Genomic DNA, 16,031 nt, shown 5'->3' on the forward strand with positions numbered 1-16,031 from the left:
GAACGGTTGAAAATATATCAGGTTTAAAGGATTATTTAAGACACAAGAAAAGCAGATCTTGGCAAGATACTTCTCGGAGGTGTGTGTTTAATTATTCTAAATAGCGTGTTTACAATTTGATGATCTTCTTTACTTTTACTTCAACTTAAATTATAAATTAAGTGTGGACAAGAGTGTCATAAAACACTTAGGAATTTGTTTATATCAAAGAACCGTCCAGTGTATAAGGTGATCTCTCTCTCTCTCTTCTCTCTCTCTCTCTCTCTCTCTCTCTTCTCTCTCTCTGCGTGAGCATTGATCTAGAGAACAGTCGTCCTCTGACTCTGACCATTCAGTAGACAAGTCTATATCCTTCCCCCTAAATCTAATATATCCAGATGCTCGTGTTCTCAGTTTATATTTATTGATAAAAAAAAGTATATTATATTCATTAACATCGCTTTGAGGGACCTTATTTGTCTGCTTTTGATAGCTTATCAGTATCAGAGGGATTCGCATGTTTTCCACACTCTATGCCGCTTTGTTTGTCCAAATTAAACATATTGGGGTTGTTTTATTCTTTAAAAAATTAGGTAAGATTTAGAAAGAAGCTAGTGTGGGAGGACTTCCGTAGTTTTATTATATTACTCGTTTTTAAAAAAGCCATTATAGACTTTCAATTCTTAGTTGCAATGTCCAATAAATATTGCCATTTAAGGTAAATTAATTTCATTGGTGTGATTTTTATAATAATAAAAAAAAAAAACAATTTGCTGAATCGATTGTCATTTACGACTCCGGCCGACGCCATATTACTTACAGTGTTTCCCATCAATTTCGATGTTGCAAGTGATGGCAAATATAGTTTCATCAGATTATAATATCTTTAGTTGAGGGGGAAGGGAGGGTAGGGGGGGGGGGGGGGTCTCCACCTGGTAATATAAAAAAAAAATCTCCTCTTTAGGTGCTGTGAAACTACGGAAGTCCTTCCGCTAGTGTTTTCATACATGGATGACCGGGGCATGCTTTAAATTAATTAACCTATCTTCATCATCATCACTACTGCTATCTGGGTGGGGTCTTTTGACTTCCCATAGTGGGCAGGAGGTCACTTGCTGTGTCTTCTGTGATATAAACATGAGAAAGTTACATTTTATATAAGTTAAGTTATCTTGACACCTGGTGAACTGGGTTTTGCCAGGTAATCCTGAAAATATCCAACACTGTATGGCCAGCTACTCGTTCACACCTGAATCCAGTATTGTAATTTGTGTAGTGCACAATACCAGGGCCAAAATTTACGATTTTCGTCCAGCATGATTCCTTAATTTTGTTAAAGACGAGACATATTATCTGTCAGCGACCAACGCACTTAATGAGTTAGTAGACAACCACGCCTATAGTTGTGGTACTTTAATAATTAATGTCCTTTTTCACATATATTCATACTGAAGCAGACCTGCCTACAAAATTAATTACAAAAAAAAAATGTCATAGAATTACGAAATTTTGGCTCCAACCCCATAACTTCATGAGCATCTCTAAGTCATTAAAACTTATTGAAAATGAAAGTTGATGCCAGACTACATAATTTTAAGGATTTAGAAGTGTCACTTAATCCTTGTGAGGGTAAGCTGTTGGTTTTTTAAAGTTAACTATAGTAGCTACAATTTTTCAGGTCTGATAGTAAATCGCTTGCCTATTGATCAAAAGGTTGTAGGTCAGTATTTGGTTACCAAGACTATTTGAACAAGTAATTATGTCAGTCCCTTAAGAGCCATAAAACATAAATAGACTGAGTTTATTCTGATTTTTATAGCATTAAATACACAGTAACAATTGCTTGCTTCCCTTTCAGTAGGATGCTAGTCTATCGCAAAGTACTTTCTATGGGTCTAACAGACCCAGCAGCTCAGTCACTGCTGGGTTGAAAGAGAGGTCATAAAAACCTGACTGTAGCAGAAGCTGAAACCACTTCTTTGGCTTGTAAGGTGAGAGTTCTACTAGCTGAGCTATTCTACCAAGGACCCTGATTGAATGGGTTTTAAGTAAAGTTATTTCTTTTATGTCTTAAGAGGATTTTAAATTGAATTATTGTTTTATCAGGAATAGCGCACAAACTGAGACTATCACAAAGATGGCTCCAAGAAGTCCAACTGAAAATGGTAACCACGAAGATGTTTTGGGTCTTGATAAAGTTGATGAGATGATAACAAACACACCACATGAACCGAAGCGACCCCCAATGATCATAGTTTGGAGGAATGTCATCATATTTATTCTCCTCCATGGTGGAACTATTTATTCTTTCTTCCTCGTCTCCTCTGCCATGACAGAGACAGTGGTTTGGAGTAAGTAGCAACTCAAATTAATGAAAGAATGTTGAATTATTGAGTCTTTATTAGCTATTTAATTCATAAAGCTTGATTAAATATTGATTGTTGATTGTCTATCAATGAACAATATGGCAAAGATCTTTCTCTCTCTTTTTTTTTTTTTTAATTTTCTTCACCCACCCCCCAATATTTATGAGTAGGTTTGAAATGTTTATAAACTGCTTAAAAATTATCTGATCCAAATATTTAACAAAAGATGAGTGTCCCCAATAGCATTTATCAAGGGGAACACTCTGAAAGTTCAATTTAACTACTTTGATTTTTAAAAATTATACTTTTGAATGTTAATTTTTGACTTATTTTCATCCATTGCAGCTGGCTGGTTATATTTTTGCTCAGCAATGGGAATAACAGCGGGTGCTCACAGGCTGTGGTCTCACAGGGCCTATAAAGCCAAGCTTCCACTAAGAATCTTTTTAGCAATGTGTAACTGTATTGCTTTTCAAGTAAGTATAAACAATTTTGAAAACAACCCCCAATCTTCAATATTCTATTGTGATAAATTTATTGACAAATACTCGAAAGAAAGGTGAAATCTATATTTTTTTCTTACATACTAGATAAGGATGGATTCTTATTGTCTCAGTGGTACAGTGTCTCGTCCTTTATAAGTCAAGCAATATTTAGTGAGATCAGTGGCTGGATGAGTGACAGTAATTGTGAAAAATTAAAGTCCCGAGGTTGTGTCCTTAGAAAAGACAATTTGAACACATTACCCACATGACTCAGGTGTGATTAAGTTCTTGGCTAACGGAAGTTAGGGGTATTATAAGAATGTCTTTACAAAAAGGACCCCTAACAGGCAGTTGATACTGTATATAATGGAAATATGGTTCCATATTGCCTGCTGGGTGAATATTATTTTGAATCTGTCTACAGAATCTGATAGCTCAGTTGGTAGAGCACTCGCTTCACATACAAAGGGACCAAGATCGATCCCGGGGTGCAGTCTGTATTTTTCTGACCCCCCTTGTTCACCAAGCAGTGAATGGGTAGCTGAGTCTGTTAGATTTGGCAGAAAGTACTTTGCAATAGACTAGCATCCTATCCAAAGGATAGCAAGCATTTGCTATTGTCCATTTCATGCTATAGAAACCAGGATAAACTCCTGTTCCATGAGCCCAATGGCTCTGAAGGCTCCATGAGCCCAATGGCTCTGAAGGACTACAAAATGGCTTGCTGGGGGAATGTGAAGCTCATTAAGCATAGTTAATCTGGAAATGCACTATATAAATGTTCATATTTATTTATTTATTTCAGGGGACGACTTTGTCAAAAAAGTAACACATAAAACACGTTTAATCTTAGCCAGCAACCACAATTAATTAGTATTAAATTAGTATCTTTCCAGGAAGGAAAGTGGAAGTTTGGAACTATTACTAGCGTTGTTATCTCTCCCTTACTGTTCAAGGACATTGAGCTGTTCATTTCAAATGTTAATCTTCATCAAATCAGACAATTATTTTTCGAAGAGTATCTGTCAGCAAACTGCAAGACGGTAGTGAAACACCCGCACTGTGATTGAAACTATCAATTTTGTATTTATAATTAGACAAAAGTGACACGAGAGAAATATACAGAGAAATTTGTTGATTTTTAAAATTTTTTGCTTAAATATGGTTTTATAATGCAGATGTATAGGATTAACACTAATTTACGTACTAAACAGCACTAATTTTTAAAATGTTAATCGAGACTTTTTATTTTTTTATACTTATTTGCACCTTTTCAAAATTTTGTGCTGTTTCTTAACCAATTTCAGAATTCTATATATGAGTGGTCTCGTGATCATCGTGCTCATCACAAATTCTCTGAGACTGATGCCGATCCCCATAATGCCAAGAGAGGCTTTTTCTTTTCCCATATTGGCTGGTTGTTGGTCAAAAAACATCCAGATGTCAAAGAAAAAGGAAAACTCATTGACCTCTCCGATCTACGAAAAGACCCTGTTGTTATGTTCCAAGACAGGTGAGTTTTATTATTTCTGCATTTGTTTACTTTCTCTTTGTTTTGTTTTTTGTTTGTTTATTTGTTTACTTTAAAAAAAAATTCCCACTTTGGCAAAAACAATTATATCTCTTTATAGACTTTAAAAGCATTGTTAAACTTTCACTTCAAGCAAAGCTTACAGTAACAAGAACACATACTTGCTACAATGTTTACTAACTTTTGTATTTGATTGTAACTACTGCTTTATTGTTTTGGGGACTGTGGCATGACTGTGATCTTGAAAATTTAAGGTCATTTAATTTTGGTTACTCGTGTGTTCAGTTTTAACTTGTTCTTGGGCTTGGAATCGATTTTAATGGATAAAAATTTTTAAAAATAAAATTAAATTCTCTTTATTCATCCCAAAGGGGAAATTTTCTCTAGGGTCTATTCCAAGGGAAGACTGGAATAACCCAGGCATCAACCACAGTGCAGCGCTGCGAATTGAGCTAGGGTGAGATGGCTTGCTCAATGCCACACAGCACAGTGGTATTTAATTGAACTCGGTATCTTTCAGGTATGAAGCAAAGACCGTACCGTGGAGATGCGCTGTCCACTTAGGTATACCATGAGACACCGGAGAAAAAGATCTTGAAAAATGGCTTGAAAATAATTTACTTTCTATTAAATAAGATGCTTGTATACTTTTTTTTTTTTTTAAACTAAAAGAAACTGATGAGGATATTGGGCTTTTATCATCTCCTAATTGTTTGTTTGACAATGGATTGCTTTTTTCTTTTCTATAAGGTATCTTAAGATGTTTATTTAAATGAATATTATCTTTGTTTTCAATCCCAATTGGGTTATCAAGTTAGAGATTAAGTTTATGATTTGATGATGTGGTAAGGGATGATAGTCAAGAAGATAAAACTGCTGACAAATTCTGATCCTTATTTTCTATTTTTGTATTATATCGTAATCATGAGTGATTTAAATGTGGCACAATCTAAAACCAAATTATGTCATTTCTCTAGCTCTCGATATGGAGATAGCTAAATGTTATTGTGACCCAAATATGGATGCATTTCATTTTTATTTTATTCTTAAAACACATGAACAAGCAAAATAAAAGAAAGATAAACAGGTGACCATTATACCGTTAAAACCTGAAAAACATAATTTTGAATGTGTACTTGGGTTGTTGTTGAGTGTTGTAACTAGCAATGAATGTACAAAATCAATGCATGCAGCTTTTGATTTTAAGACTAGGCCAGCTGCTATCCAGGGCAGGCTTTTTGAAAAAAGTTGTCCTGAGGTTTTATTCAAGATTGATATAGTAGTCAAATAAAAATTTGTGAAATCAGGTTTAGAACATGTGATATATTGCTTTGTTGTAACGAGCATGGACAAAGGTCAAATGTTTTTTTAAAACTTTATTGTAGAATTGGAGTCACCCTCTTCATCTCTTGCAAATCTCTTAGAAATTCAGATCAGTGTATGAGGGTTAAATTGATTTTGTTCCCAAGCCAACAGTAATACGTGACATAAAGGACTTGACAACAGAGACAGTGTTGTTACTGTTACGAGTCAGGTATTCATTATATAACTGAAAGAAGAATGTAAATAAAGAGCCTTTTCCAAGGACTCAACTTTGTGCCATCCAAAGCAGAACTCGACCTAAGTCTGAAGGTGAGGTTTATGCCAGGCGTGGATTAAGTCTAAAATTAATATCTTTCCACTGTCTGTTCTAGCATCTTCCTTATTGTCCTTGATATAAACATTTTGTAAACACTGTGCTTCGACTAAAATAAATTCTCAAACCCAATTATCAAAGTTTAAAACAGAAATTATTTTGTCATTTTTGATGATCCTGTCGCTATTTTAAAAACTGGAGTAGGACACATTTGTCTGAAATGAAATTAGAAAGCTTAATGTCCTTACATTGTAGGTCGACCATTTCTTTTCCTCATCACCTATTACCATCACCAGATATATGAAGAGCTACCCATTTACTGATAATTGATAGAATTGCAGTGGAAAAAAATAGTGATTGACATTGCATTCATCTCAATTTAGTGAATGCACTGCCCACTAGACTATTTTGCCATTTGTGTACATTTGGCAAAAGATATAAAGAATTCATTTTTTCTGAATGTTTTTTTTTTTTTTATACTATTTCAGACACTATGGAAAGCTCCTTTTACTATTCTGCTTCATAATACCAACAGCTGTTCCAGCCTTGATGTGGGGGGAGAGTTTGTACCTTGCCTTTTACATCTCAGCAGTCATGCGATACACATTGGTACTGAACGCTACTTGGTTGGTCAACAGTGCTGCACATATGTGGGGCAACAAACCATATGATGAGCGCATCATGCCAGCACAGAATCTTGCTGTTGCTCTTTGTGCGACCGGAGAGGGATTCCATAACTACCACCATGTATTCCCCCACGATTACTCTACCAGTGAATTCGGATGGAAGTTGAATTTGACCACAATGTTCATTGATGCCATGTACATGACGGGACAGGCTTATGATTTACGCACCATTCCTAAAGAAGTTATTGAAAAGAGAAAATTGAGAACTGGAGATCGTTCAGAATAATTTCTTAAAACTAAAATAGTTATTTAACTTTTTTCCATTTGCACCCTCAATGTTTTATCAAACTCTTGTTTACATAGAGAGATAAAGAGCAGTTCACAGATGACATTATTTTAAGCAAATAGAATGAGCTAAAAAAAAAAAGCAGTTTTTATTGCTATGTCCTTTATGTATATGTATCTTAGAAACGCTCATTGAAATGCCTGTCTCATCTTGTACAAAATGTATCTAGCCTTTGTAAAGTGTTGGACGACATCAGCACTAAGGGTTGTATACATCTGCAATTGTTACTTTATCATGCTGGTCACCGGTGCTAAAGGCAAGCACTTTAAGAATCCTGATTTAGGATTCTACCCTTAAGTATAAGCATTTCTCTACTGAATCTGACTTCCATTGTTGACTAAATGAAAAACTTACTTTGGAAACGATTCATGAAACCAGTTTGCCTGAATTTATTAAGGTTGGATAATAATTCCAATGCTGCCTGGAACAGTAGCATTTGTGAATGAGTTCATGGCCCATGGAGACACATTTTCTTACCTCTGATGCCACAGTATGATATTATACAGTTGGACTAAAAAATAAAGTTTCAAATATTTAAAAATGAGAATGGAAATCACGAGAGCAGGCAATGGTTTAATGTCGTGTCAGACAAAGCAGTAAGAGAATTTTTTTTCTTTTCATTTATTTTTTATTAAAAAAAAAAAAAACTATAATTATTTATTGACATGAAAGTTGATTATGATAATTCTTTTTTTTTTTTTCAAGATTATTACCTCGGTTTTCTGAACTGTCATTCATTTTGCTTTAGGTTTGGAAATAAGAAATTAATATTTCATCGATGTTTTACTAAACTGTAGGATTTTGTTTTTGAGCTTCCCACACGAGGTAAGAATGAATCAAAAAAGCAGCAGGTAATCATTTTTAGGCACTTGATTCTAACCATTGTGTGATCCTGTTACTTTTTGTACAGACAGTTGGTGGGACCTCACTCTTCCCTCTTTATCTATTATCTCTATGTTGCTTTCTTGTCTTTATTCTTGAATGAGATAATGTCTCAAGTCTTGGTTCGAGTCTTTTACTTAAATTTAGACAAAGTTGATTATTCACATTTTTCTATGAGAGATGACCTTTTAAAGATTTCTCGAGTAACCAGTCATTCTGAATGAATGCCTACTCAAAAAAATTAAATTATCTCTTAAGATCTTGTGGAACTTTGGTAGGCTCCAGGTTGGGCACAAAGGTAAATTGCCACTGGTATCTTTTCTCCAGCTAGTCTGTTTTGCCTTACATTTCGGTAAATGTATGTGAACTCAAGTATCTAAATACGCAGTGTGTACTGTATCGTTGTATTCCTTTTATCAGATGCTGATATGGCGTAAAATTATGTTTCCTGTACTGGGAAATTCAGTAAAATAATTCATCAGAGCCATAAGGCTCATGGAACGAAACTTTATCCCAGCTTCTCTAGCATTAAATAAGCAGTAACAACTGTTTGCTATCCTTTGGGTAAAACTAGTCAAGTGCAATTAGCTTTCCACCTGATCTAATCAAATCACCGCTGATGTGTGGAGGTGTAAAGGTCAACTGCACACCCAGGAACAATTCTGGCTTGTGAAACAAGTGCTTTACAATTGAGTTGTTGGGACACCTAAGGTGTGAATTTATAAGTAATTATTATAATGTTGATGTTGTTGCTCTGGCTAGGGTATAAGTGATAATTCTCATTATTAAGTTCAACAGAAATCCATGACACTGTTATTGTTGTATTTCATATTAATAACCACAATTTGTTTCATCACATTATTTGTTAAGAATTGTATCATCCTATCTCTTGAAAATGTTGGTTTTGCAAATACTTTTTGACATATAGTCCATTTTAAAAATGAAACGAACAAAATATATCATTTAGTGAATTTAATCAATTTGTATTGTCGTGAATGTTATTTTAAATTACACTCGGGAGCTGTGCAAAACAGTAAAACTTTCTCGATTTACACAATTTTACCGCTGACATTTGGTTTGAAACATGACTTTTATTATACCTATACAACGTTTTAATGTTTGAGTAGCATCACATGTCATAAGTTTTTATATCTGACAGTTGAAATTTGACTTCATCTGCCATAGTGGGCAGGGAGGTACATACTGTGTCTTCTATCCCCCTATATCTGTTTTCCAACTAGCTTTCTGTCTTTGTCTTGGAATGAGATTACTTGGTTTTGTCCTGGCCCTGGCCGGATACCTTGACTGGGAGGGAAACAGTCAAATGCATAGTTATTGTTTTGGGAGATGATATTTTTTTCCTTGTAAATCATCTCTCTGTTATGCATTGTATTATGTTTTCTTTATAGTATATACGATTTGTAAAACATTTGAGTGTATTCCTCTTAGTGGGGACCTGTGCTTTTGTCTGGATGAGACTTTTAGGTAATCTCAAACTAAGTGCTTTGATAGTGTGCTCTTGGAATCTACATCTGTTTCCTATTTGAACCAATTCCCCTTTTGTCTTCTCTTTTCTTGGCCACTTTAATTGTATTTCTATAACTTTTTACTATCTTATTTTCTTCCTTTTTACTGGCGCTGATATGACCTAAATGTGTTGCAAGTGCCGTAAAACCCTTAAAAACATAAAAACATCATCTGCAATTTTAAAATTGGAATGTTGTCATTCTTCTACTTATTTAAAAACTTGTTATGACACTAGCTAGATTTAGAAAGTTGGAGATGTAACAAATTGTTTTATTCATGGTGGGGTTTCTACCTACCAGAGTGGGCAGGGAGGTACTTACTGTGTCTTCTACCCCCCTATATCTGTTTTCCAACATGCTTTCTGTCTTTGTCTTGGAATGAGATTACTTGGTTTTGTTCTGACCCTGGCTGGGAGGGAAACAGTCAACTGCATAATTATTGTTTTTGGAGATGATATTTTTTTCCTTGTAAATCATCTCTCTGTTATGTATTATTATATTTATTTTAAATGTATAATGTAAGCATTTGAGTGTATTCCGCTTTGTTGGATTTTGTGCTTGTGTCCGGTTGAGACTTATAGGTGATCTCAAACTAAGTACATTGATGGTATGCTCTTGGAATATGCATCTGATCCCTATTTGTTCCCAGTTCCCCTTTGTCTTACTTTCTCTTGGGTGCTTTAATTGTAATTCTAGAACTTTTTACTATCCCGTTTTCTTCCTTTTTACTGGCGCTGATATAACCTAAATGTGTTGCAAGCACCGTAAAACCTTTTAAAAAAAACAAAATTGTTTTATTGTAATTTTGATACAATTTCCTTAAGTCATTATGGTGGTGTTGAGGCAATCAATATAAAAGATGGAGAAGGGGGGGGAGGGGACGACAGTGAGGTTTCATTATACTATATTTATATAAAAGTGTACAATATTTATTTGATGAGATTTTTCCAGACCTAAAATAATGACTCCTGACTTTTGATGGATATCAACCTAGTTTGGTTGTTTTCTTTGTGTGTGTGTGTGTGTGTTTTCTTTGTTGTTTTATGTTATTTTTACTTGTAACTTATGTCTAAAGATCAAACTAAACATTCGACTACGAGCATAGTGGCAAGAGTTCTTTCGGTCAAAAAGGTTATGGGTTTGAATCCTTTATTTTTTCTTTTAAACAAATAAATCTTATTAAAGCTACTGTCAATTTCTGATGTCTTGATATAAGTTTTGTTACTTTTTGGTAAATCTACAATGCTCTTTATTTAGCAAAACCTTTCAATATTTATAACCGAATGGTCAAAAGCATTCTAATTGATTTTTCTGAATAATAATAAACAACATACTTTTTTTATAATCTATTTCCTGAATGAAATGGAAAATTACTCAAGATGGAGTTATCGTTTATGAAATGAAAATGAGGTGCCATAAAACTTTTTTTGGTCTATTTTCTGATCTGAAATACCTCTGATGATAATATTTTTATTTCATTTTCCCAATTGCATTTCTCATAGAGATATTTCATCCACTCACATTTTTGAGAAATCCAGTATACATTACTTTCTTTTCACATTTACAGTATCTTTTATCTGATACTTCAGTTACGAATAATCAGAACTAGTCCTACTGTCTTTATCAAATTGTGTTATCCATTGTATGGGGATTGTCCTTTATTTTTAATGTGTGAATAAAGTCATTCCTGGTGATTTGAGTCTGTTATTATTATTATTATTTCTTTTTTTTTAAATTTTTTTTTTCATTTTCATTTTCATTTATTTGTTTATTTTTTGTTAATATTTTTGGTTTTCAAAAATGGGTTAAATAGCTTAGTCACACTTTACTCGCAATTCATTGGCTATGTGGTTCAGTGACTCTGGACCTAACTTTTAAGGATAGGGATGTCACTCTTGCTCCTATTTTAGTTACGTTAATGGGTTGGGGTTTTTTTTTTTAATAACTGCATACACGTCCTAGTGTGATATCACATAGAGGTGTCAGTGTGAGACTTTTAAGTAGTTTCTGGCTCGCTTCATCAAGGATATATTGTTCTTGGTTTACTTCTGACCTTTGTAAAGCTAGTCCATTTTGTCTTCCATTTTCTTTGCTGCTTAATAGCTAAATCTAAATCTTTTGGTTGACAATCATCTTCCTTACTCAGGATGAAACGACTTAAAATGTTGTAAGCACTGTAAAACCCATAAGAGGCAGCAAAATCACAATACAATGTAATTTGTTGTGAGCTTTTACCTTTTAGAAAACAAAGAAAATGGAGGGGGGGGGGTTTCCTGTTTGATATGAAGACCAAAAGACCACTTTTATTTGCCCTGTGATCTTCCTCCCCGACCTCCCCTAAGTTCTGAGTAATATTAAAACTTATGAAAACAAAAATTGTTAACAATGATCATTGATGATGTTTGTTTTTGTTTTTTTTTTGTTGTGTGTGTGCATTAAAAAAAATGCTCATAATATGCGTTACAGAAACGTGTTCTAAAAGTGTATTCTGTGTATATTACGACTCTTCACCGATCTCAAAGTTTGCAGTAGGTTTAACTAGACCCAGTTGTGCTTTCCACACAGCAAAACTATTTGCTGTTGAATTGTGTCCATATTTTATTTTTGGTAATTTAAATATTGATTTCATCAAAAGGTGCTTTTAATATCTAAAAGTTTGACAAAATCTGTTGAAATCCTAAAAAGACAAACATTATTCCATTAGTATTTTGGTGTTTTCCATTAATGCAGTATTTGAGAATTCATAACAGAGGTTGAGGCGGACTCGTTGATTGCGTCTTCATATATTTTCCCTTTTTAAAAAACATATTGCGCTTTCCATGTCATTTTCCCTCCATTGTGATTCAATATAGCATGGTAGTATTTAATGGTCATTCTTCTCTCTTGTGAGCCAGTCAAGATATTGGTGAAACTAATGCAGAATTCTGCGATGGAAATTAATTTCTTTGTCCAATTTAAGAAGACAAAGAAGAGAATATTGCAAATCTGTAAGTTCGCTGAGAGGAAAAATGCACCTTTCATTTTATTTATTTATTTTTTTTGGAAAGACAATTCATTTTAACAGTTTCTATGCATCTCATCAAATTCTCATAGAAAATGTTTTTGTAAAAATTACTTCAATTTTGGTTATCCTGGTTGTCAGGCCTTTTTTTTTTTTTCGTTTATTATTATTTTTTGAACTCGCTATTTGAATGACATGTATTTTATGAGAAGATGCACCATTTTGTGAATATTTACATTGTTTTGAATAAATTATATCATGTGAAACTGTGTTGTGATCTCTTAATCTTTTATCCAAGACAAAGGCGTACAATCCCCCCCCCCCCCCCCCCCCCCCCCCCACTCACTCACACACACTTTTTATTATTACTTATAAATATAAATTTCAATTATATGCTCTTATGAAAAAATAACAAAATATCAAAGATAATATTTTAAAATTTTGAATGTCTCTGCCACACAAAAGAGCCAGGACATTATTTTCCAACTTTTAAAAACTGTTAACATTATTATTATTATTATTATTATTATTATTATTATTATTATTATTATTATTATTATTAATATTATTATTATTATTATATTATTATTATTGTTATTATTATTATTATTATTATTATTATTATTATTATTATTATTATTATTATTATTGTTAACGGTCGCAGTAAGATTTTCTCCCTCAATATGCCATCAGGTGTCAGTAACTCATTTTATTCCTTTTTAAAAATTGCATACTCGCTAAAGAAACAGAAAAGATTACAATGACAATTTATAATGTGACTTAGTATTAGTATTCTGACCTCAGAAAGGATATACTATTTGATTTGTGGTTTGGGGACTTCCCATTCCTCACCTCTGTGTGGTTTGATTGTTGTTCCTTCGTGTCTGTTATTTGCATTTCTGCTTGCTTTTATTTTTCTTTGCCTTTTTAATAATTTATTTGATTGAACTATTGATTTACGATGCCTCATTTGACATAACATGCATTAGAAGGTATTAGCATCAAACCCTGTATTTGTCCTATGCAAAAATCAAATAGACCAAGCAAATAAATGATTTTTAAAAATTGTCACTTTTGTTCTTTGTTTTTATCTAAGATAAAACTCTGGGTGGTCTCTCTTTTGACCTCCCGTGGTGGGCAGGAGGTCACTAGTCGTGTCTTTATCCCCCGATATGTTTTCTGAGTTGCTTTCTGTCTTTGTCTTGAAATGGGATTTCTGGGTGGGGATCCTGACCTCCCATTGCGGACAGGGAGGTACATACTGTGTCTTCTATCCCCTTATATCTGTTTTCTAACATGCTTTCTGTCTTTGTCTTGGAATGAGGTTACTTGGTTTTGTCCTGGTCCTGGCTGGTAGGGAAACAGTCAAATGCATAGTTATTGTTTTGGGGCATGATATTTTTTTCCTTGTAAATCATCTCTCTGTTATGTATTATTATATTTATTATTTTTAATATATAGTGTAAGCATTTAAGTGTATTCCTCTTTGTTGGATTTTGTTCTTGTGTTCGGATGAGACTTAAAGGTGATCTCAAACTAAGTACATTGGTGGTATGCTCTTGGAATCCACATCTGATCCCTATTTGTTCCTAGTTCCCCTTTGTCTTACTTTTTCTTGGGTGCTTTAATTGTAATTCTAGAACTTTTTACTATCCCATTTTCTTTCTTTTTACTGGCGCTGATAAACCTAAATGTGTTGCAAGCGCCGTAAAACCCTTAAAAACAAAACAAACAATTGAAATGGGATTTCTTGGTTTTGAATTTTCCCCCGACAGAGACAACGCTGAAAGATATCCATTTTACACCAGAGTACAGTGAAATTGACTGGGTGGGTTCCTGACCTCCCATAGTGGGCAGGGAGGTACATTAAATACTATCCCCCTACATCTGTTTTCCAACTTGCTTTCTGACTTTGTCTTGGAATTACTGGGTGGGGTTCCTGACTTCCCATTGTGGGCAGGCTGGGTGGGGATCCTGACCTCCCATAGCGGGCAGGGAGGTACATACTGTGTCTTCTATCCCCTAATATCTTTTTTCCAACTTGCTTTCTGTCTTTGTCTTGGAGTGAGATTGCTTGGTTTTGTCCTAACCTTGGTCGGAGTCCTTGGTTGAGAGGGAAACAGTCGAATGTATAGTTATTGCTTTGGGAGATGATATTTTTTTCCTTGTAAATCATCTCTATGTTATGTACTGTATTATGTTTTATTTACATGTTATATTTGATTTGTTAACATTTGAGTGTATTCCTCTTAGTGGGGACCTGTGCTTGTGTCTGGATGAGACTTTTAGGTGATCTCAACCTAAGTACTTTGATGGTGTGCTCTTGGAATCTACATCTGTTTCCTATTTGAACAAATTCCCCATTGTCTTACCTTTTCTTGGGTGCTTTAATTGAATTCTATAACTTTTTACTATCCCATTTCTTCTTTTTTACTGGCGCTGATATGATCTTAATGTGTTGCAAGCGCCGTAAAACCCTCAAAAACAAAAACAAACATAGTGGGCAGGGAGGTACTTGCTATGTCTTCTATCACCCTGTGTCTGTTTTCCAATTGCTTTCTGTCTTTGTCTTGGAATGAGATAACGTGGTCCTTGGCCGGGAGGGAAACAGTCAAATGTATAGTTATAGTTTTGGGAGATGATATGCTTTTCCTTGTAAATCATCTCTCTTGTTATGTAATTGTTTATTTTTAACATATGATTTGTAAACATTTGAGTGTATTACTCTTAGTGGGACCTGTGCTGGTGTCTGGTTGAGACTTTTAGGTGATCTCAAATTAAGTGCACTGATATTATCTTACTTTTTTCTTCAAGCCCTTTTAATTGTACATCAAGAATGTCTTTACTATCCAATTTTCTTCATTTTTACTGGCGCTGATATGACCTAAATGTGTTGCAAGCGCCGTAAAACCCTTCAAAACAAAAACAACAATAGTTTTGTCCTGGCCCCCGGTTGGCCTTGCTGAGAGGGAAACAGTCAAATGCATAGTTATTGTTTTGGGAGATGATATTTTTTTCCTTGTAAATCATCTCTCTGTTATAAATTATTTTATTTGTTATTTTGAATGTATAATGAAATGTAAGCATTTGAGTGTATTCCTCTTTGTTGGATCTTGTGCTTGTGTCTGGGTGAGACTTATAGGCGGGTGGTTGGATGGCAGCATCACCCTGAATCGTATACCTATGATGTTCGCATGGGTGTACGATCCGATAGTGATATCGTTTCTTCTTCTCTTTACTAGCCTATCCTGCTTCTTTGGTTTGTGATTGTATTTTTGACAGGGGATATTTTTTTTCCCTGTAAATCCTGTGCCTGTTTGTTCTTGGTTATTTATAATTTAGCTTATGATATCTTTAGGTTATGATTTTGATTGACATTTGTACTATTTTTGTTAGATTGCTTGTTTTTTTGCGGGTGGTTGGATGGGAGCATCACCCTTGAATCATATACCTATGATGTTCGCATGGGCGTACGATCCGATAGTGATGTCGTTTCTTCTTCTCTTTACTAGCCTATCCTGCTTCTTTGGTTTGTGATTGTATTTTTGACAGAGGATATTTTTTTTTTCTGTAAATCTTCTGTCTGTTTGTTCTTGGTTATTTATAATTTAGCTTATGATATCTTTAGGTTATGATTATGATTGACATTTGTA

The 16,031-nt window shown here is 34.2% G+C and overlaps 1 protein-coding gene across 4 annotated transcripts in view; it reads left to right on the forward strand.

Moving 5' to 3' along the window:
• The window catches only part of LOC144972529 (acyl-CoA desaturase-like), a 56,169-nt gene extending 45,093 nt beyond the window's left edge, over positions 1–11,076 (forward strand). For 2 of the 4 annotated variants that reach the window (XM_078913852.1, XM_078913849.1), the window contains exons 2-5: positions 2,086–2,330; positions 2,691–2,821; positions 4,138–4,343; positions 6,486–11,076. In XM_078913852.1, the coding sequence (XP_078769978.1) occupies positions 2,086–2,330; positions 2,691–2,821; positions 4,138–4,343; positions 6,486–6,909 (1,006 nt within the window). In that variant the 3' untranslated portion in view covers positions 6,910–11,076. Of the gene's footprint in view, positions 229–2,085; positions 2,331–2,690; positions 2,822–4,137; positions 4,344–6,485 lie in introns of all 4 variants that reach the window. The other 2 variants (XM_078913850.1, XM_078913851.1) reach the window with 2 other exon arrangements.
• The last annotated feature ends 4,955 nt before the right edge of the window (positions 11,077–16,031 follow it).

The sequence above is a fragment of the Berghia stephanieae genome, chromosome 5 (genome assembly GCF_034508935.2).
Source record: "Berghia stephanieae isolate SIO BIC M18660-M18661 chromosome 5, UCSD_Bste_1.3, whole genome shotgun sequence".
Taxonomy (NCBI): Eukaryota; Metazoa; Mollusca; class Gastropoda; order Nudibranchia; family Aeolidiidae; genus Berghia; species Berghia stephanieae.